Here is a 21,961-nt window from a genome sequence, read left to right as displayed (position 1 = left end):
GTGACCGGAGGCGAGTCCCTGCCTCCTGAGCCTTGCTCTCCTCACCTGCCGGCCACTGTGACTCTCGACCAGGAGATGGGTGCAGGGTGCTCAGCAGAGAAGGGTAGACGGTGCTGTCCTCCCCTGTCATCATCCTCCCCGTCAGAGCTCAAACACCGTCCTAATCTTGATGTGCCCCATCTTTTTACACCTTAGAGCCACCTCAGCAGACACCTGCTTGTCTGACAAGTTTAAGAGGGCCCAGAGAGGGCGAGTAACTTGCCCAAGACCACAGGGCGTGCAGCTGCCTGAGCTGGACGTACTCCCAGCTGGTCTCACGCTGAAGCCCGGTTCTTTATCTCACCTCCAGACTTTCAAACAGAAGCTGCCCCTAAAATGACCAGAACGCATCTGTGGCAGGAGGTAGGAGAGGGGCAGGTGGGTTTTGCATGCCCCGAGGTCAGCCGTTTCTGGCTCTGCCCTCTCAGGAGAAGCCCCTCCGAGTTCTGGGGTTTGCAGTTCTGCGTTTGCAACCTGTCCCTCTGCCCAGCACCCAGGAGCGCCGACACGTCCTCCCCAGCCACCGGCTCCTCACCCTGCTGGGGATCCGGAGTGCCCCCAGCCAGGCCCGCACACAGGGGTGGCAGGTGGCTGGGCCTGCTTTCCAGAGTCCCCCAGCCTCTGCGTTCCTGGACGGTGCCCGAGGCCAAGTGTCCAGTGGGAAGGGAGGTGCACCCTGCAGACCCCGCCCCGCCGGGCAGTGCGCCTGGGGATGCCCGCCCCCTGCAGGCCGACTTGGGAAGAGCGCGTGCTGTCTGCCAACTGCCTTTAGCGTTATCATTCGAATTCCTAATCTGCTCAGTGTGGAAATAGCTGAAAATACAAAGAAGCATAAAGAAGAAAGTACAAAACACTCAGATGCATTCCCACGACCCGAGGACGTCGTAGGTCAGATTTTGGGGGGATTCACTCTGCATTTTTAATTGCAAAGTACCGTCACGTCCACCTGTGCGTCTTGCTGCCACCCGAGCTCGCACCTCGGGGACGGTGATTTCACCGTCTCAGGACTCAAGCGTATGTTACTGACAAAGTCGAGGGCTCTGGAGAGGACAGCCGTCCCCGTGAGAGGACAGCTGCTTGGCGAAGGACCCGGACCCCCTGTTTCCATGCACCTCGGGCAGCTGTGCCCATGTGACGGGCCCGCGTGGGGAGTCTCGCTCCCTCCATCCCTGTCTGAGTTTGTCTGCCTCTGTTTGGGGCAGGCGAGATTCCCTGCCATGCTGTCGGTAGGGTGTGTTCTGGTCTGGGTGTCACACAGCCTGGAGTTGAAAACGCCCCTCGACGTTGCCTGGGTCACCTGAGCAAGTGACTTGCCCTCCCTGAGCTTGCTGGCTAATCTCTGAAATTGGCTGAGTGGTAATTCATAGATCTCTCAAGACAGTTCACATGCAGAATCTCACATGAAGTACTTACTGCGGCGTCCGGCAGCTAGTCAATGCCCAATAAACGCTGGCCACGCCCCTCATCATCGTCATTGTCACTGTCATCTGGCGACATCTGACATTGTCACTAAGACATAATACCTGACAGTCAGAGAGTGTCTGACCACATTGTTCACAGGCTTTAATAGAGATCTCATTTGATTTCCAAGGCAATTCCGTGAAGGATGCTTTATCATTTTATCCTCATTTTGTTATTGGTTGCTACTTATTATTTACCAGTTTTAAATTAGGAGTTTTAACCTGGAAGAAATTACACAGTTTTTGGCTACAGTTCCCTCCCCTTCTTCATCCTCACCATGCTCACCCTCAGCTCTGGGCTCCGAGTCCTTGGAGCTTTCTCTGAACCCCCACAGTACGGGGACAGGGCCCGGGAGGGTCCCCGATGGCGCTCATCGTATGGAGTAGTTCCAGTCTGTCCCTGTGTGTGTGCCGCTTGGCTGACCATCTCCCACGGGGACTCCCAGCCCTATGAAGGCACGGCCATGTGTGGGCCTTGCTCTGTGCCTGCGCATCGTACATGCTCCTGAATATCGGTTGGCTGAATGATGGTGTGGCCGAGCCAGCGTGGACTCTGCTCTTCTTTCTTTGAATTGGGGTTTTCCTGGTGCACTGGGGTGACCACTGTGTCCAAGGCTGAGCTGCATGCCGTGTCCAGGGACGCCCGGGACCGATGTGAACACAGGCTTGCATATAGAGCCCCCGCAGGGAGGGGCTAATTCTAACCAGAGCAGGCTGGAGGGCTGCCTGGGGAGCAGGGCATCCGAGCCAGGCTGCGATGATGGGCAGGTGCTGTCTCGGGTCAGGGAAGATGGCATCACTGGCTTCCCGGGGTGGGGACGTCATGAATGGACCTCGAGATGGCATTCCTCGGCACCTGCATGGGCTTAGCGAGGCACGGTCCATGGCTGTCAAGATGGGGGCCTCAGAGCCCTGGCGAGTCTTGCTGTGGAGGCAAGAAGCAATAGTTATTTGCATCTTTACAGATGAGGACCCCCAGGTCTGAGAGTCTGGGGTCCCCAGCCACTGAGTGGAAGGACCAGAGCTTGGGAGCGCCCCCTCCCTGGTCTGTGTTGTTACCCCAGACCCAGTGCTACGGTTTCCACCCCACACTGTGAGCGGCCGAGCTCCTGGGGCCCCAGTGGTTGGAGACGCAGGATGGAGTGACACCCTGCTTTGGATCCGCTCCATACTGACCTGGGAGGTCAGATCTGTATCCCGTGCCCCTATGACTCCCAGATGAGCAAGGTGCCCTTTGGAGAGATAAGCAAAGTATCCTTTCACTGTGGGCCTCCAGAGGGATTGAGGACCACTAAGCCACTATCTTTCCAATCAGCCCTGACTCTTGGGGCCGAAGGGAGAGGAGGCACCAGGAGGAGAGGGGATGGTTGTAGACCCTGAGAGCGAGATGGTGGAGACGCCATGTCTCCCCTCCGTCAGAGCCTGTGTTCTGCTGTGATGACGGAAGTGGAGTCTCCAGGAAACCTCTCCTGTCCAGACATCGTGTCATAAAAGTACCAGCCCCATGGGGAAGGTGGGCAGGCCCTGTAGCCTTAGATGACAAAGCACAGTTATCTTTCTTCTTGAAGTCTTGGCACGACGTCTTTTGTATGTCACATTTCAGGCTGAAACTCACAAATGGGTTGACCCGAATTGTTCACATTGGTTTGTTAGGGCTGCTGTAACAAAGTCCCACAGACCAAGGGGCTTAACCCACAGACGTGGCCGGAAGTCTGAGATGCAGGTGTGGGCAGGGCTGGTTCCCCCGAGGCCTCTCTTCTTGGCGCGTAGATGCCGTCTTCTCCCTGTGTCCTCACGTGGTCGTCCCTCTGGGTGTGTGTCCTCATTTCTTCTTATAAGGACGCCAGTCCTATGAGATTAGTGCCCACTCTAATGACCTCATTTTATCTTAATCACCTCTTTAAAGGCTCTCTCTCCCAATACAGTCACATTCTGGGGTACATTCTAGGATTTAGGATTTCAACATGGGAATTTGAGGGGCATAGTTGAGCCCATCACACTGATCAGAACCGAACTAGCCACTTTCTGGTTTGCACGGCGGTCCACACAGTCATTCACCCGTTTCCCTGACTGCCCATTGGGCGGCAGCAAGACCACGTCTGGCCTTTGAAAACCACAGAACATGGGGCCATGGGGCAGCCGTTGGCTCAGGTCAAACAAAGTGTATTTGCACGTGTCTGGGCAAGAGATCCTCTCTGTATTGATGGGCAGCTCACTTCCTGACCAAGCAGAACTGAAATGAAGTGAATATTCTTTTCTGACTGTTGGGCTGTGAGATCTCCAGCTCACATTATGAGCACACACTGTGGGAGAAATGCCTGCGTGTGGTGTGGACTGAAATAAAGTGTTTGTGGCACAGACCCAAGCAGAAGCACGTGCTGCTCATCTGCAACACAATGCCTTCGTCCTTGTTCCAGCTGCACAACCCCAGGGGGCGCCGGTCCGCCTGCTGTATACTTAGGCTTGTGGATTTGTCACAGCAGGTGTCCAGCAGGTGGCAGTAAAGTACTTGAAGGAAGAAGCACCTTTTCCCCAACTCACACCCAGTTATGTGGTCGGCCGGTGTGGGGCGGATGCTCGGCGTAGCTGAGGTGAACCCCAAATCTTGTGGGGAGCATTCTCCAGATACACGTGCCTGGGAGATTCGCAGGCTATAGGTGTGGGGTGTAGCCCCCCACGCACGTGCATTTTCCAAAAAGCATCTTAGAAAAATGGTTAAGATACGTGAGTTTAGGGGGCGCTGTTTGTCTTACGTTCTGGTTACTCTCTGACCTCTGTCAACCCTTTTAAGCTCCCTCCTCGTGGTCAGAAACCACGACACTCAAAGAAAGGAAAAAGGGTTACTATGGCTTATCTTAGGGGAGGACAAATTTCTTCCTTCGGTACGCTTTGAGGTCTTTGTGTCGAGCAAGTACTCATTTCTCTTTTTAAACTGTAAATGACTATTTCAGTTTCAAACTTACAGAAGAGTTGCAGGAAAAGTTCAAAGAACTCCACATCCCCCTCACCAGTGACGACATTTGAGCTTTGCCAAGTGTCCCGATAATGTCCCTTATCCTAAAAGGATCCCATCTGGGACCCCGGATTGAGCCCCTGGTTCTGGGAGAGTTCCTCAACCTTCCTTCGATTCTCATGGGACGTCTGAAGATTGCGGGGCCATCATTATGGCGGTCGTGTCTCAGTTTGGGTTTGTTCGGTGTTTCCTCCTGCTGAGAGCCAGGTTGTGTTCCCGTCGTTGCATCCTCTCAGGTGGCACTCAGGTGACCATTTGCCTGTCACTGGTGACGACATGGTGCCCACCTGGTCAGGTGGGGTCTGCCAGGTCTCCCCACTGTTGTTTGTCTTTTTTGCTTTGTAACTAGTAAGTATTTTGCGGGGTCTTTGAGCCTGTCTAAAACCCTGTTCCTCATCCCCATTCACCTGCTAGTTTTAGCTCCCCCCTGGGTGTTTCTTGCCTGGATTAATTATTACTATCACGGTTGCTAAATGGGATTATCTCCTCCTTGTTTCTTCACTTACGAGTTGGCTTTCTGTTATCAGGAAGAGCTTTCTCTTGTTCATTCATTCATTCATTCACTTATTGTACTATGGCCTCGTGAATTTCTATTTATTCACCAAGTAGCCATCTCTTTCTGAGGTGATGGCAGCCCCTTCAGGTTGGCTCCTTTGTCCTTTGGACACGTCCCCATCATCTTTGGAGCACTTCTTTCCTTCTCGCTCAACAAGGTATCCCAGCTCATTTCCTTTTCCTTCAGCCCTGGAATCAGCCATTTCTGCAGGCAGCCCTGGGTCCTTTGAGTATAGAGTGGTATTTAGAACCCAAGATCCGGGTGCCGGGTGTGCTCACAGCTCCCGGGCTCCGAGGAGGGAGAGAGAGGGTCATATGTACACGTGCGCACACACGTTTCTGCTTTTATTTCTGTCTATATTGAAAACCACGTGTTCACTCTGATGCCTCCCACTCCAGTGCAGCCCCACAGAGATCATTGCAGTTTTCTCCTGCACCTACTGCGTTAGTCACTCCCTTCTTTGACAGTGGGAAGCCGGTGCCCGCTTTCTTTCATTTATTCGCTTGTTGCTCAGCCCCCTGAATGCAGCCAGTCAGCCACCAGCTTGGTTGGATTCCCGCACCCCCCCCCCACCCCTCTTCCTCAGCAAGCACGACCTCTGTCGTGTAACGACCAGGGAGCTGGAGGCAGAGACTCTGGCAAAGATGCTCTTTTGAAGGAGTGAATGGTAGAATTTAAGCTTGTGGGGTTCTGGGAGATTTCGTTTTTGTTTAGGGCTTTGATGGATTTCCTGAATTGTTTGTTTTAAACAAAAGGCACAGAGAAGGAAGAACAGAGTGGGAAGGAAGCCCTTGTGGTTGCTCAGAATTGACGACTCTGTGTCATCTCTTAGCATGGATCCCGTTGTGACCCGTGGTGAGGAGGGAGTGACATCAGCCCACTGATGTGACATAAAACCTCGTCACTTCAGATTTGGGGGGGAAGGGAATGAGGGGTCTGGATGGGTCGTTCTGTGTTTTTATGGTCATGTAATTCTCTTCTCTGTTGATGAGAGAGCAATTAAATTAAGCTGTCACGAAGTCTGGCCTCCTAGCAGTCCTTTGAGGAGAACCGAGGAGCCAGGGCTCCTTCCATTTAAGGAACAGAAATCCCAACTCAAAGTAGTTTAATGGGAAAATAAAAAGTATGCCTCATCTTTATGTGCTGAAAAGTTTAGGCATAGTTGTAGCTTCCCAGGGCCTGCCCAGCGTCATCTTGGCTGTGTGTGTGTGTGTGTGTGTGTGTCTTTATCTTTGTGTCCCTGTCTCTCTTCCATTCTTCCTTCCCTTCCTTCGCTCCCATGCGTCCCTTCTTCTGCCTTAGTGGGCCCCAGCAGCTCTGGGGGTCTGTAGTTTTTCTGCTGGCCATCCTGGAAGAAAGTTAGAATTGGCTTTCCCCGTCATCCTGACAGATGTTCCAGCCTCGGGTCCGTACTGGCCCCTTGGGTCACCTGGGCACCCCCAGCCCATGCCTGTGGCCACAAGGTGGAATATGCTGGTCGCTCAGGCCTGTGTCTTGTGCTGCTGGCATGGTGTGAGGTGGGCCCCCTTAGGCCTCTGAGAGCAGACTGGAGCTGGCCCCCAAAAGAAAATGCAGGTGCCGTTGCTCCAAGAAGGGAAAGTGGGGGCTGGGGTGGTAGGCACAGCAATATCTACCGCCAGGATCTGCTCCATAAATTAATGAGATTATGCGAGGCACAATGATTGTGGATGTTTCTCAGTTTTTTTAAAGCTCATCCAATTAATTGTTTCAGCATCTTCGCTGTCATCTCCCCTCACTGCTAATTGGCGGGTGTAGCGGTGCAGAGGTGCATTTCCCTCAGTCTGTCTCCAGGATCAGACATGCATGATTAAGGAGAGTGCCTTCCGCTGGCTGCTGTGCGGCCCGGCCCTGGCGTGGCTGGGTCCTCCCCACCCTCAGGGTGAGGAGTGTTAGCACCCCCATTTCCCTGCCTTTGTGTTGTCCCATCCTGATTGTCCCCCATCACGGGGACAGTGGGTCTCATATCTTCCATGCTCCCCATCGCTGGCCGCATGCTGGCCTTTCCCGAGGGGCCAGGAAGTGCTGGTGGATGGAGCGGGGGTGAGTCGGATCTGACTTGCTGCCCAGGGTCCGGGGCTGCCCTGGCATTGGAACAGCGGGCTGGCCCCTCTGCTGGGGCTGCACGGCAGCGGGGTGCCTTACTCCCCATGAGCAGGACGGGGAGGGTTGGCTTGGCACCGAGCATCGCTCGAGGCCCTCTGGGTCCTTATCCCACGTGATTCCCATATGAACCCTGTGAGGAGTGGGGTTTCTTCTGTTGACGCGTGAAGACACAGGCTCAAGGTGAAAGTCGTGGAGGTAGAAGGTCCGTGACCTGGGTCCGTATGGGTTTGACCCCAGAGCCCTGTTGGTCCATCAGTCGCACACAGCACCCCTTAGAAGGGCTCAGAAAGGAGTCAGTCCCTCTGAGCTCCCACCCCGCCTGCCTCCTCCTCAGGGGGTGGGGTACATCTTAAAGTGGTAGCAGGGCCACCCCTCTCCTGGGGGAGGTCAGCCGTGGGCTCCCTTTCCTGGACACGGCAGGGGGTGTTTGCACCCTCCTGGCCATTTTCACCGTAAGCAATGCCAGGGATGGAGCATCCTGGTTCCAGTTCCTGGGGCTGGTCCCTGAGCCTGGGGAGTCCCCGTGTCTCTCTGGGCCTCTAGGTGCTGGGTCCCAGTGGCAGGAGCGTCGGGGCCCCTTGCAGGCCCCCTGTCAGCAGCTGTCGTGAGCTCCTTCTCCCCAATCCCCGCCTGGGCTCTGGCGCCGCCGTGAGGCTTAGGGCACGGCACGTGCTGGTGTGTCTGGGGCCCTGCTCTGGGACGGTTGGTGGGCTGAGGTCTGCCCCATCGGCGGGTCCGCGGGAGGTGGCTGAGCGGCACAGGCGCTCGGTGCCTCCCGGGTCACAGGTGGACTCTCGTTGCAGGCCTGCAGGTACGGACACGTGCAGCACCTGGAGCACCTGCTCTTCTACGGGGCGGACATGGGCGCCCAGAACGCCTCGGGAAACACCGCCCTGCACATCTGCGCCCTGTACAACCAGGTCAGTGGTGAGGACCCCGCCGGGCACGCACTTGGGGGCCGGGGGCTGTGCTGAGCGCTCTGCGGGGGTGGGTGTCCCAGCTCAGGTGCCGTAACAAAGTCCCACAGGTGGGGGCTTAAATGACAGACACTTATTTCTCACACTCCTGGAGGCTGGACATCCAAGGTGAAGGGGCTGGCCTGTCCGGTTCCCGGTGAGGCCTCTCTTCCTGGCTTGCAGACGGCCACCGTCACAGACATGATGTCTCCTCTTATAAGGAGACTAACCCTATCAGATCAGGGCCCCTTCCTCATGACCTCATCTAGCCTTAATTACATCCTAAAGACCCCGCCTCCAAATACCATCCCATTGGAGGTTGGGACTTCAGCATATGAATCTGGGGAACATTCAGTCTGCAGCAGGGCGCTGTCCTCATCTTCTTCGGGGAGAATGTTATCCCTGTTGGAGAAGGGGGGGAAATGAGTCACAGTGAGACAGAGGGAGGGTCCCGGGCATGGCTGGTAAACACGGGTCTGCTCGACTCCAAGGGCGGGCCACCACCCTGTCCACTTTCCAGGAAATGCGTAAGGACCCAGGATCCTCTTGTTTTCACCCTCCGTAGCTGGGGGTGCCAGCTCTGCGCTTAGCGGGTCTCAGGCCTCCCCACAGTGGGTCTCCGCTGGGCGTGGGGGGCGGAGTGGAGTGTGAGATGGGGAAGGGTGTGGCTGATCGAGCCCGAGAGATGGTATCTGCCAGACTCTGAGGGGAACCCCACACAGCACAGACACGCCTTACCACCACCCCATGTGCAAACGTGCCCCCGATGGGCTTTTTCATTTTAATTGTGGTAAAATATACATTAAAAAAAAATGCTACCGTCTTCACCATTTTTAAGCGTGCAATTCACAGTGTCGTGCAACCATCGCCTTTGTCCATCTTCAGAACATTCCATCTTCCCAAACGGAAACTCTGTCCGCATTAAATACTCACTCCCCATCACGCCCCAACCCCGGCCCCTGGCGCCCACCACCCTACTGTCTGACTCTATGGACTTGACTCCTCTAGGGCCCTCATGTGAGCGGAATCATACAGGATTTGTCCTTTTGTGACCGGCTTATTTCATTCATCATGATGTCCCCAAGGTCCACCTATTTTATAGCACATGTCAGAATTTCCTTCTTTTTTAAGGCTGAATTATATTCCATTGTATGGATGGACCCCATTTTGTGCATCCCTCCATCCATCGACAGACACTTGGGCTGCCTCCACCCTTTGGCTGTTGTGAACGATGCTGCTGTGAACGTGGGTGTGCAAATATCTTTTTGAGACTTCCTTTCGGTGCTTTTGGGGACAGTCCCACAGGCAGACCCTCGACGTGAACAGTCAAATAAAGCACACACTCTTCTGTGCAAGATGGATCGTGAAAACTGTGTAAAGACGTGTTTGGGAAGCACTGAGGAGTGTGGGGTGTGACCCCTGCCCTCTGGGAGTGTGAACCCTACATGGCAGGGGGGCGGCACCACTGCATGGTGTGAGCCCCGTGCTGTGCGTAGGCGGGTAAAACGAGAGAGCTGCTGTCCCGCCGAGATGGGGCAGTGGTGAGGCCTGCAGGTGCTGAGGAGGCCCCTGGAGGAGGAGAGGGGGCAGGCTCACGGGGATGGGGGTGGCCGGTGCTGCTTCAAGGGTGGGTGGTATCTTCCTCGGTGCTCAAGGTCCGGGTGACTGCTGATGTCACTGTTGTCGGTCTTCCCCACCCCTGCTTTCCTTTATTCTTCTCCTGCTCCACTTTCAAGGAATCTCAAGTCTGGAGGGTGGTGGGGTGTATGTGCCATATGAGCAGACGAGCAGGATGGATTCAGGGGCTCCACCACCTGGAGGAACAGAGGAAAGCTCATGGATTAGGGTATCTGCTGGGGGTCCCCAAGCTTGTGTGCTCTGCTTGTCCTCTCTCTGCCATCAGCATTATCTTTCCAACCCAAAGCAATGATTCCATCTTTTTGGGTGGGATCTCCAGCCTTTGACTCCACCCAAGTCCTTTCCCTGCCCACTCCATGGCTACTCCCCAGCCCAGGACCCTCCAGCCACTCTGAAGTGCCATTTTTGCTTCTGGCTATTAAACCCTCCTGGATTCTTTGGTCTGGAGAACTCCTATGCATCCTTCAAGACCCAACTGAGATATCCCGCCCTCAGTCAAGCCTTCCCTTGATGAGCCCTTGATAGAGTTACTTGTATTTTTTGCTCTGCAGCCCTTTGTGAGACAGCCAGGCTGCACTGCCCAGGATGAGGCCATTATTATGCCTGACTTGTCCTTGCTGGGATCTCCTCCCCCCTGGGCCCACCTTCTCAAGGGCATAAACTGCCATCTTTCAGGGTCTCCCCTGTGCCTGGCACAGGAGAGCAACTTAGCCAGATGGGGTTGGGGTAGCCTTGCACCTGGGCTTCAGGGGGCATTTTTGGGAGCTGCTGGCTTCCTTCTTCACAAAAGCACATCGATGGGCTCTGCCTGCAGCTGGGCGCTAGGTGCCCCCTGACCCCCGGCATCTGGATGTTAGAATGACTCTGAGCCTGGAGACTCCTTGCTTGGCTGCATTAGAAAAACACACATCATGAGGCTTGGCTTTGCTGCTAAAACATCTGTGCCAACACACGCTTCTTAATTGCTGCCTTAGAGGACGAAAACGTTCCTTAATTTTCCCCAGTAGACTTTGAGCATATTTTATCATGGAAAAAAAACCCCAGGAAAAACATGTTTTCTGTCACTGGAAATAATTGTGGACAAGATGATCTTTGAGAGTGTTAGTGTTTTTTTTTTATTAGAAGAGATGGAAGCATTTTGTTAGTCTGTATTCTGAGGTTGTTTTTTTTTTAAGGTGTGCTTTTTGGTGAGGAAGATTGGCCCTGAGCTAACATCTGTTGCCGATCTTCCTCTTTTGTTTTTTTCCCCCTGGAGCCCCAGTGCATAGTCGTATACCCTGGTTCTAGGTCATTCTAGTTCTTCTGTGTGGGACGCTGTCACAGCATCACGGCTTGATGGGCAGTGTGTAGGTCCACGCCCAGGATCCGAACCAGCAAACCACCGGCCGCGTAAGTGGAGCGCACGAACTTGACCACTCGGACACGGGGCGGGCCCTGTATCCTGAGCTATGAACGGGGCTGGTTTGACTGGGGTCAGTCTTCATGCTCCACGTTTGTCCCCACCTCTCAGCTGATGGTCCTGGGAGGACCCAGCGCTGGCTGAGGCTCTCAGGAGCACCCTCCCCCCTCATACCTTAGGTCAGAAGAGAGGCCAGCAGACTTTTCCTGTAAGGGGCCAGTTAGGGACTGTTTTCAGCTTTGTGGGGCCCGTGGACTTGGGCAGGGCGGCTCAGCTCTGCCGTTGCAGTATCGACTCAGCCACAGACAATAGGCACATGAACCAGTGTGGCTGGGTGCCACTAAAACTTTATTTCCAAAGCAGGCAGGGGGCCACAGGTTGCCAAGCCTGGGCCCAGAAGACTGCGTCTGCTTGCTCCCCAGACCTAAGTTATGCACACACGGCCAGCTCCAGGGCCCAGCCACTTCCTCTTGGTGGGCCAGGAGGCCTCTGTAGGTGCATGAGAGCTGCCCCCTCTCCAGGGCCCGGGCTCACCGCGGGCAGCCTGCTGCGGCTCCAGCTCCAGCCGTGTGTCCCTCCTCTGTGGCACGGGCAGAGATGCCGTAGGTGGCACCGCCTGGTTTGGACTCCCTGCCTTGCATTACCTCCCGGGGGCCATTGTGTGTTGCGGCTTGGTGGCCCCACACGCCCTGGACACTGTGTCTTGTCGGGAGGTCAGCGAGGGCTCTGGGATCCAGCCTCCTGAATCACTCGTGTGCCTCCCTGGGATGCGTCTGTGGGTCTCTAATCTCCTCTCTTAGGCCCTCCCTAACTGTTGGGGTGTCTCACTGATGTCGTAAGAGAAGCCGGTCCAGGACGCCTGGCAGTGTGGTTCACAGAGGCACATCCCCCCGGCTCCTCATAAACTGTCCAGGAGGAGTGGAGGGCCCCAGCTTCAGTCGGGCACCCCCTGCTCATCGGACTTAACTTAAAGCTCTGTCCTCCGCCTGTGCCCAATGCGCTGAGCTCCTCTCTGTCCCCAGCTCCCCATTTATACACACATGTGCTGCTCGTGGCTGCATCCAGCAGGCTCAGGGCAGGCAAGAGAAACCACTCGGCGACTTTATGCAGAAAGGGGTGTCATACAGGGCAGGCATCCAGGGCCCTCTGGGGAACAGTGTTGAGAAAGAGACTGTCCCCAGGGTGGGGATGCAATGCCTTCGAGTCAGGATAGGATTCAGGGAAAGGAATCAGGAAGCAGCCTCAGTGAAGTGGAGCTGCAGTGCGAGCAGACGGGGCAGTCTGGGTTCCACTTGGTCTAAACCATTACCTTGCTGTGTTGTCTTAGGCAACCCACTGTCTCTCTTGGGCTCTGAAATCCCTCATCTGTAACGTGGGGATAATTTATACCTAACTCTCAGGGTTGCTAAGAGGCTTAAAATAGAAAACAGACATATGGTATGCTCAGTAATTAGTGGCTATATTGGTGATGGTGGTGATGGTGATGATGATGGTGATGGTTATGATGATGATGGTGATGGTGATGATGGTAGTGGTGATGGTGGTGATGGTGATGATGATGGCGATGGTGATAATGATGTGCTGATGATGGTGATGATGGTGATGATGATGTTGGTTATGATGGTGATGATGATGGTGATGATGATGGTAGTGGTGATGGTGATGATGATGGTGATGATGATGGTGGTGGTGATGATGATGGTGATGGTGATGATGATGATGGTGATGATGATGATGGTAATGATTGTTTTGATGGTAATGAATGATGGTGGTGATGATGGTGATGGTTATGATGGTGATGATGGTGATGGTGATAATGATGATGGTGATGGTGATGATGGTAGTGGTGATGGTGATGATGGTGATGATGATGGTGATGATGGTGGTGGTGATAGTGATGATGGTGATGATGATGGTAGTGGTGATGGTGATGATGATGGTGATGATGATGGTGGTGGTGATGATGATGGTGATGGTGATGATGATGATGGTGATGATGATGATGGTAATGATTGTTTTGATGGTAATGAATGATGGTGGTGATGATGGTGATGGTTATGATGGTGATGATGGTGATGGTGATAATGATGATGGTGATGGTGATGATGGTAGTGGTGATGGTGATGATGGTGATGATGATGGTGATGATGGTGGTGGTGATAGTGATGATGATGATGATGATGATGTGGTGATGATGATGGTGATGGTTATGATGATGATGTGGTGATGGTGGTGGTAGTGATTGTGGTGATGGTGGTAATGACGGCGATGGTGATGATGGTGTGGTGATGGTGGTGGTGATGGTAATGATTGTTTTGACGGTAATGAATGATGGTGGTGGTGATGATGATGGTGATGATGATGATGGTAGTGGTGATGGTGATGATGATGGTGGGGATGATGGTGGTAATGATTGTTTTGATGGTAATGAATGATGGTGGTGATGATGGTGATGGTTATGATGGTGATGATGACGGCGATGGTGATAATGACGTGCTGATGATGGTGATGGTGGTGGTAATGAATGATTGTGGTGATGGTGGTAATGACAGCGATGGTGATGATGGTGTGGTGGTGATGGTGGTGGTAGTGATTGTGGTGATGGTGGTAATGACGGCGATGGTGATGATGGTGTGGTGGTGATGGTGGTGGTAGTGATTGTGGTGATGGTGGTAATGACGGCGATGGTGATGAAGGTGTGGTGGTGATGGTGGTGGTAATGATTGTTTGATGGTCATGAATGATGGTGGTGGTGGTGGTGATGGGGGTGATGTGGTGATGATTGTGTGATGGGAATGGTTTATGATAGTGATGATGCTGATGGTACTGCTACTGCTGCTGATTTTCCTCACCAAGCCGCTCCTTATTAACTCTGAAAGCATCCAGGTTTATGGGTTGATGTTTGTGTTTTATCAATTTTAGGCAGAGCTCATCTGCACAATTTTAATACTACACACTGTGATCAGAATATTCTCTCTTCTTCTCTTATGAAATCAACTAATTAGGGCTTTGATTGTAAGCAGCAAATTGTGTCTAATCTGCTGACTCCCTCGCCTCTTGCTGGCTTTCCAGGAGCCCCAGAGGGGGAGGCATGCAGGCTGGTGTTTGTTTTTCTGCCGTGGGTAATGACGGACGGGGGGGAGTTTCAAATATCGCAGGTTACCAGGCCAGGCCAATTTGTCTGGAAGATAAAAAATAAACCTGCTTCTCTGGAGCAGACCTCTTGAGTCAAGTGAGAGCCAAGGTACGAAGAGATGGGCTGTGTTCTCTTCGTGTCTCTGTGCCCACGGAGCCCTCGTCAGCCCGGCGGCTGCCTCCACGGGGGCCGTCACGGGGGTTCTAACCCTCCCCAGCATGAGGATGTGCATCTCGCTGGATGGAAGCCATCCATGTGGTCTTTCCCCATAGACCGCTCCAAGGAGCCGTTGGTGGCTGCTGTTGGTGTCATTCCCTTCTCCGGGTCAGGAGATGCAGGCTTGGCCCAGAGCAGCTCAGCTAGTAAATGGCAAAGCCACGCTTCCAACCCCACCCTGTATTTCTTCTTCCCCAGGCTGCGGGACACGTGCCTGTCACCCCTTAATTGGGGCGGGCGCAGGACTCCACCAGGCACAAGTCGTGTGCAGGATGTGGTCTTCGGGGTACATCTCTTCAAGGGAGGGTTGATCTGGGGGGCCAGGTTCCAACCCACTCTGGTGACATGCGCATCCCACCTCTGTTCTTTCCCTTTTTGCTGACCGCGTGCATCTTAGCTCTTCCTGGATTTGTCTACCTAGACGGGCTCATTTCAGAGGATAATTTAAACTGGAAATGAATTCCTGACTTATAATGGAGTATTTAGTAATTCCTGGATGTGCCATTTAAGCAAAGATGGTCCCTGTGCAGCGGACGTGAAAGCAGAGGTTGGGGCTTGGCGATCGGACTAAAACCCTGGCTGCAAGGCCAGCTGGGTAATCTTGGGCCAACCAGTAACCAGCGTCAGTGCTGACCTTGCCTCCTCTCTCATCACGCCCGTCTTTTTTTTTTAATGAATGGGGCTGCTGCCTCATTGTTCGTGTTGTACCGGAAGATTCCCACTAGATCCAAAGAAGATATTCTTTGTTTTTTTAAAGATTGGCCCTGAGCTAACATCTGTTGCCAATCTTTTTTTTTCCTCTTCTTCTCCCCAAATGCCCCCAGTACATAGTTGTGTATTTTTAGTTGTGGGTCCTTCTAGTTGTGGCATGTGGGACGCCGCCTCAACATGGCTGGATGAGCGGTGTCATGTCCGTGGCCGGGATCTGAACCGGCGAAACCACTCGGCCACGGGGCCAGCCCCACATGCCAGTTTCCTTATGCAGAGACCCCACTGTCCTCTTTCTCTAAGGGCTCCCCGCTTGCCCACTTGCTTCCATCTGCACTCCTCAGCCCGCCTTCCCTGGTAAGCTCATCAAGAGATTGCTGCTCCCTTGACCTCCACGGTCCCTCTTGTTTCCTTGCCAACACACCCTGGTCACACTTCCATCCTGCCTCGCTCAGGGCAGCTGGCCACCCCCACATGGCATTGCCATGGCCACACCTCTGTCCCCATCTGGCTCAGCCTCTCAGTTGGCATCATTTCTTGGTGTCCAGGCCATACACTCCTGTCATCCATGCTCTCCCCCACGGTGACCTCAGGCAGCCCTGTCTGTGTCCTTCAGAAAACAGCGACGGCCCCGGTCAGCCCGTGCCGACTCACCTCTGCCCTGAGCTGTGGCTGTGACGTCCGCTGCCCAGCCGACGTCCCCAGCGGAGACCCTGGACGTGGCTCCAATTTAGCTGCCTCTCCCTGCTCTGTAAATAGCGTCTTTCTCTCCATGGCTCCAGCCTGGAATCCGGGCTGCCCTCCTGTTCCTCACCATCCCTCTTGTCCCAGGTCTGGTCATCTCCCGAGGCCACCCCTGCTGTCCCCTCCACCCGTCCCATGCTTGCCCAGGCCGCTGGCGTCTTTGCCCTGGACAGCTGCATTCCTGCCCACGGGTCTCCTGCCTTCTAGTTTTCCTTCCCTCTGCTCCACTTTTCCACAGAGCACCACAGCGGCTTTGTACCAGGCCAATGAGTTTGTGTCCCCTGTGATGAAAATCCCCATCATGTGAACCCGAAGGCCCTTGTCCCCCATCCAGCTCGTCTCCTGCCCTCCTCGCCCAGCTTCCCGCAGCCCAGCCCCAGCCTTCACGCTCGCTGCTCCCTCTGCTGGGAATGCTTCCTCTGATTGTCACACGGCTCTTTTCTCATCACTGAGGCTCAGCTTAGAGGCCACCTCCTCAGGGAGGCCTTCCCTGACCACCTGCCCTCACTGTCCCTCCGTCACAAGACCCTCTTCTATTGTTTGCACGGTGTGCTGTGTCCCCGGGGGCCAGGATGGTACCTGGCGGGGTCGACGCTCCGTATCCACTCATTGCACGCGTGAATGAATATGCTTTCTGGGTCTGCGTCTTCATGTATAGGATGGAAATGATGGCGCCTGGGCTCCTGCGGGGAGTGGTGACCCACAGGGACGGCGCAGGGTGAGCCTCAGAGATGCTCAGGGAAGTAGGAGGGAAGTGTTAAGGAGAGAAGCATCGTTAAGGGAAGTGTCTCCGAAAAGTTCTGCCAAGAAGATAATTGTCAGCGAAAATGATATTCTTGCTGATGCCGTGGCCCTCAAAAGAATGCACATTGCTTCTGTATCTATATTCGCTTGACCTTATATTTAAAAGGATGCAGACACACCTCCGTGTATTATATAAGACACTTCAGAAAGGAGCTCGGGCCACTAGCACCGTGCCAGGGAGCAGCCAGGCTCCTCGTTAGCAACTCCTCTGGGTCACAGCTTTGCCTTTTTCTCCCTTTCTAAAGCTCCAGTTTTTCACTGAACCCTTGCAACCTCGGCTGCCTCATCTGTGAAATGGGCCTGCTGTCAGCCTCTGGCAGGGATGCTGTGAGCATCGAATCAGAAGGGACAGGCGGATGTGTTTTCTGAGCTGCAGAGCACACACATGTGCATGTGCACTCATATGCATGCATGCATGCACACACATACAGATGCACATGTGAGCATGCACACACACAGGGTAGAATTGTTATGAAGCCCAGTGAACCACTTGCCCTTTAATTTTGCAGTAGCCATCTGGAACGTGATCTCACTTGGAAATCTGGTAAATATTAGAGTGGTGGGCTGTGTGTCGAGGGGTTGGCTAATATTGACTCCAAGTCATTGGCAGTGCCTGGCAAGGACCGATTCTTAGCGGTTTATAGGAAACATCCTTTAGGATGAGAATTTTCAGTGAAAGTCCTTGTGAGCAATATGGAGCGCGTACAAGGAACTGCAGAGTTCGGGGGCTGGGGTGGGGCGTCACCAGCCCCACCCCAGAGGAGCTCTTGAATTCTGGATTCTGACTGCCCAGTTGCTCCCAGCTGGGTGGTCCCTCCAGGCCGCTCACTCACCCCTGGAGCTGGACTAGGGTGCACTTGGGACCCAGTGCAAATTCAGTTCAGGGTGAGATGCCCGGGCAGCCCTCATGTCCCCTGAGCCCGTCGTGGGGTCCCCCCTGCTTGCTGCCCCAGGGGAAGTGCACTCCCTTCTCTCCGACCTGCCCCCCCCACACCCCAGGTGCTGACCTGCCGAAATTCCTCCATCCTCCCAGCCCTGCGTACCCTTCTCTGCCTCAGTTCTCGAAAATACTTTCTCCTTTTCTCCTCTCTTCTCTCCACAAACTTTTTTTCTCACTGGGGCATGATAATGCTGTTGTTTTAATTAATCTAACTAATTTTCTTTGGATTGTAAGTAACAGAACTCAACTAGGGGTAATTCAAGTGGAGAGTGAGGATGCTGGCTCGGGTTCTGGAAGCACAGGCAGGGGTGGGGAGGGCTGGAGCAGGACCGGAAAGTGCAGGGGCCTGTGTTCTAATAAAACTTTATTTATAAAACCATCTGGGCTGGAGTTGGTGCCCCCGGGCTGCAGTTTGAGAGTCTGGAATAAAATGACAAGACCCCAGCCAGGTCCTGACCTGCCTGTCCCAGGTGTGTGGCTCAGGCTGGGTTTGAAGGGCGTGTCACCACTTGAGCTAACGCTGGGGCTTTCTTTTTAAATCCTGGGTTTAATTGTACCCCAAATAGGAAAAATGTGTTTCCTGAGCCTAGTTACGTCTTTTTAGATTTTGTTAAACACTTTTAGCTCCACAAAGCATTACATGAACGCGTGCTCGTGGAAAAAAGGCGAGCAGTGCAGGGAGGGCTCAGCTTCTCCCGTGGTCTCTGCTCCTGAACCGTCCTCTGCCACCCGTCAGATCCTTGCCTGTCCTCACACACTGGCAGCTTTGTTTCTAGACACCCTGGGCTCCTGGCGTGCGTTTCTCTCTGCTGCTCTTCTCCCCCAGCCTTCACCTCCTCGTGCGCTTCCTGCAGTCACATGGAGGCCAGCCTGCTCGCCCGAGGCCCACGGCTCCACATCCCTCTGCCCCTCCCCGAAGCACAGACTCCCCCGTGCCCTGGTCCCCAGGCCCCGTCTTCACCCCAGAGTGGTCCGTGGAGGGCAGCCCTGTCCAGGCCTCAGACGGGACCTGAAGCAGCGTGCGTCCCTAAGCCCACAGGTGACCTTCACACGCACAGTGACCGAAGGCAGCCGTGGGGCATGGCTGAGGTCCCAGAACCCTGGTGGCCTGAGAGCCCAGAGGCCAGTTAATCCTTCTCTGCAGAACTCAGATCTACCCTGCCCTGTCCGTGTTTAATAAGCAGCCCACCCCTCTCAGATGCCTCCGCGCATTGCAGCTTGTGGAGTAAGGGGCCTCCGCCTGGCTTCTGTCTGCTCCCTTCACAAGTGGGTTCTTCCCTCCAAACGTCATCAAGAGGTGGGAGCCCCGTGGGCCACTCGCCCGGGTCATAGCATCGCGGCAGCTCCAGCTGGCAGCTGACGGCTCACTCTGCTTTGGCAGACCCAGCTGTGCTCTTGGCTTTGCCTTCCTCCGTGTGGAGTGGAAACCGTCTGCCCGTGTGGCAGCTCGCTCTCTCCCTCTGTCCCTCTGTGAGTGTGTGTGTGTCTGTCTGTCTCTGCCTATCTCTGTCTCTCGCTCTGTCTCTGTCTCTATCTCTATCTCTGTGTGTGTGTGTGTCTCCCTCTGTCTGTCTCTCTATCTCTGTCTCTCTGTGTCTGTTTCTCTGTCTCTGTCTGTGTCTGTCTGTGTCTCTCTCTCTCGCTCCCTCTCTTGCTTGCTTCCCTTTTTTGCTATATAACATGTTTTTTGAGATGTAATTCACACACTGTAAATTTACCCATCTAAAATCTGCAGTTCACTGGTTTTTAGTCTGTTCGCAGTTGCGGCCCCATGACCATAGTCAAACTAGAACATTTCGTCCCCCCAAACAGAGACCCGTAAGGGTCACTCCCCATCACCCTCCAGCGCCCCAGCCCTGGGCAGCCGCTCACCCACTGTCCATCTCCTTGGATTTCCAGCTTTCGTCTGCATCCTGCTTCTCCACCAGGTCCTGTCACCTACGCCATGTGCGCTCGCCGAGGCCCCTGCCTGTCCCCAGACAGCCAGTCCCCTCTGGTCCGAGGTGGGGCCGCTGGCCTGTCGTTTTAAGCAGCTCCCTGGGTGGGAGCCCCTGGTTGGTTACTTCCTTACTCCTTCGGTCAGCGGTAGCGAGTGTCGAGCCTGGGGCATCGTGCCTCCCGTCTCTACGCTGGGCTCCGTGGGCAACGATGGGACAGCCCAGAAAGGCCCACTGCCGGGGTTTGGCTGTGACTTGTGCTGGCGGCCGTCGGCACAGAGTCCTCGGAGAAGGTGCCCGGCCCGTGGCAGCCGCCCGGCTTTCTGATGCACCATGGCCAGCCTTCACGCCATCTTCTAGATGCTCTTTGAAAAACGTCGTTGACTCATTCTAAACAGCCCAGCCCCGTTTATTAGGCAAAGTATTCTTAGAACCAGTGTCGCTACTTCAGTATGTCGCCCCCTGTCATTTTATTTGTAGGAATTTGTCCCCAACTTCCAGGGTTGGCGGAAGTTCTCTGTCAGCCCCTGTGCACAAATGGCAGATGCTCCGTCACTGGACAGGAATAGATTTATTGTCATTGTAAAAATACGCAAGAAACGACTGTGGCCTGCCTTTTAAAAACACTAAAAAGTGCAAGTATGGAAAATAATAAGAAAAGATTCCTGCCGTTCACTCCCCCATCCTTTTTTCTTCCTGGAAAAGTAAATTCTGTGAACTGACACATGCCCTTCCAGACTTATTCTTTTCCTTTTCTATGACGTAGATTCTGAGCTTTTAAAACGTAAATGAGATTAAGCTAGGTTATTGTTCTGAGACTTGCCTTTTCTACTTGGAAGTTCTTGGGTGTATTTCTTGTCGGTTTTTATTAATCCGCTTTGGTTTTTTCCTACAACCGCCTAGGCGAAGAATGTTTCAGAATGAGTCCCACTTTCCTTACTTTAGAACATTTTTGCCGTCTCTAGGTTTTCTCTTCTTTTCTTTTTGTGTTTCACTGATTATATATTTCATCCACATGTGCAAGACTTTTTGTCGAATTCAATCTTAAAATGTGGAATCATTTGGCCGTGGGGGTGTGTGTATTTTAGATTTTTATGGATCTTGCCAAGTTGCTGTCCAAAACGTTGCAGTCAAGCTTCACCTGACAGCATCCAGGGACCCGCTTAACTTCATCCTCGCCCCCTCGATGAACGAGAAACGCCCTCCTTTGAACTTTGCGTTTCCATTTCTCTGAGTTCCGGTGAGCCTCAGCCTCTGAGCGGGTTTCTTTAGAGACGGTCTGTGCCACCGTGGTCCAAACAGATTTCTTCTTTTCAATTTGCAGGACAGCTGTGCGAGGGTGCTGCTCTTTCGAGGCGGAAATAAGGAATTGAAAAACTACAACAGCCAGACTCCATTCCAGGTAAGAAAGAGTTCTCAGAGACAGGGAACGCCCGCATGTGCGTTATTGCCAGCGGTGGCTTTGGGTTTCTGCATATCCTGCCTGTCTGTGTGCGTGGTGTGAGGCCGGCCCGTTGCGTTGGGGATGCTGTCTGCGTTTGGGGGCTGTGCCCTGCACCTCCATCCCTCCATCCCTTAGCACTGGGGCCGCTGACATATTTCAGTTTGCCTGTTCACCACTGGCTCCCTGCCCATTGGACCCAACAGCGTGAATAATGCGGCGATTTGTCTCTGTGGGGTATTCATTCAAGAAGCCCGCTTTGGAGAGGAACAAAGACATGGGTGCTGTTAATCGTGCAGCTGTTGGAAAATGCTGGCGTCGCTGCCCATCCTTTGAATGGGAAGAGCTCTGTGAGAATCTCATGGGGACGTGGCTTGTCATCCATCTGCCACCCGCGCTGGGTCCGTTCTCCCACAGTGGAGGGCAGACAGCCTCGACCTGGCGTTGGCTAGGGCGTTCCCAAGTGATGCACTCAAGCCAGGGTCCTCATTGTTTTTGAGTTGTGTTCCAATACGTATCACACAAAATTTGCCATTTTAACCATTTCAAAGTGTATGATTCAGGGGCCTATTCTGGACATTTCTTAGAAACGGAATCACATAGTATATGGTCTTTTGTGTCTGGCTTCTTCCATTTAGCGTCGTGTTCTCAAGCGTCGTCCGTGTGGTAGCGTGGGTCAGTGCTTCATTCCTTTTAACGGGTGGATAGCATCCCATTGTATAAATATGGGCTCCTCTAACTTTAATGCAGCTGACCGGATGGTTAGGGTGACAAAAGTTTTTTTTCAGATTGCTGTTCTAAGTTGTAGAAATACTTTCTGATGCTAAACACAGTCCGATATCTGCCCTTG

The 21,961-nt window shown here is 53.7% G+C and overlaps 1 protein-coding gene and 1 long non-coding RNA gene across 15 annotated transcripts in view; one reads left to right on the top strand and one right to left on the bottom strand.

Moving 5' to 3' along the window:
- Positions 1–21,961, top strand: part of SHANK2 (SH3 and multiple ankyrin repeat domains 2) — a 561,551-nt gene that overhangs the window by 123,196 nt on the left and 416,394 nt on the right. For all 14 annotated transcript variants that reach the window (XM_070229004.1, XM_070229003.1, XM_070229002.1 and 11 more), the window contains exons 9-10: positions 7,996–8,112; positions 20,995–21,072. In XM_070229004.1, the coding sequence (XP_070085105.1) occupies positions 7,996–8,112; positions 20,995–21,072 (195 nt within the window). The remainder of the gene's footprint in view (positions 1–7,995; positions 8,113–20,994; positions 21,073–21,961) is intronic.
- Positions 934–2,962, bottom strand: LOC138916451 (uncharacterized). The gene is made up of 2 exons (XR_011423748.1): positions 2,676–2,962; positions 934–2,424 (listed from the first exon to the last, which is right to left on the bottom strand). It is a non-coding gene; the product is annotated as an uncharacterized lncRNA (long non-coding RNA).

This window comes from Equus caballus, chromosome 12, assembly GCF_041296265.1.
Source record: "Equus caballus isolate H_3958 breed thoroughbred chromosome 12, TB-T2T, whole genome shotgun sequence".
NCBI classification, from domain to species: Eukaryota; Metazoa; Chordata; class Mammalia; order Perissodactyla; family Equidae; genus Equus; species Equus caballus.
Note: the sequence above shows the minus strand (reverse complement) of the source record. Positions and strands in the feature narration are given on the sequence as shown.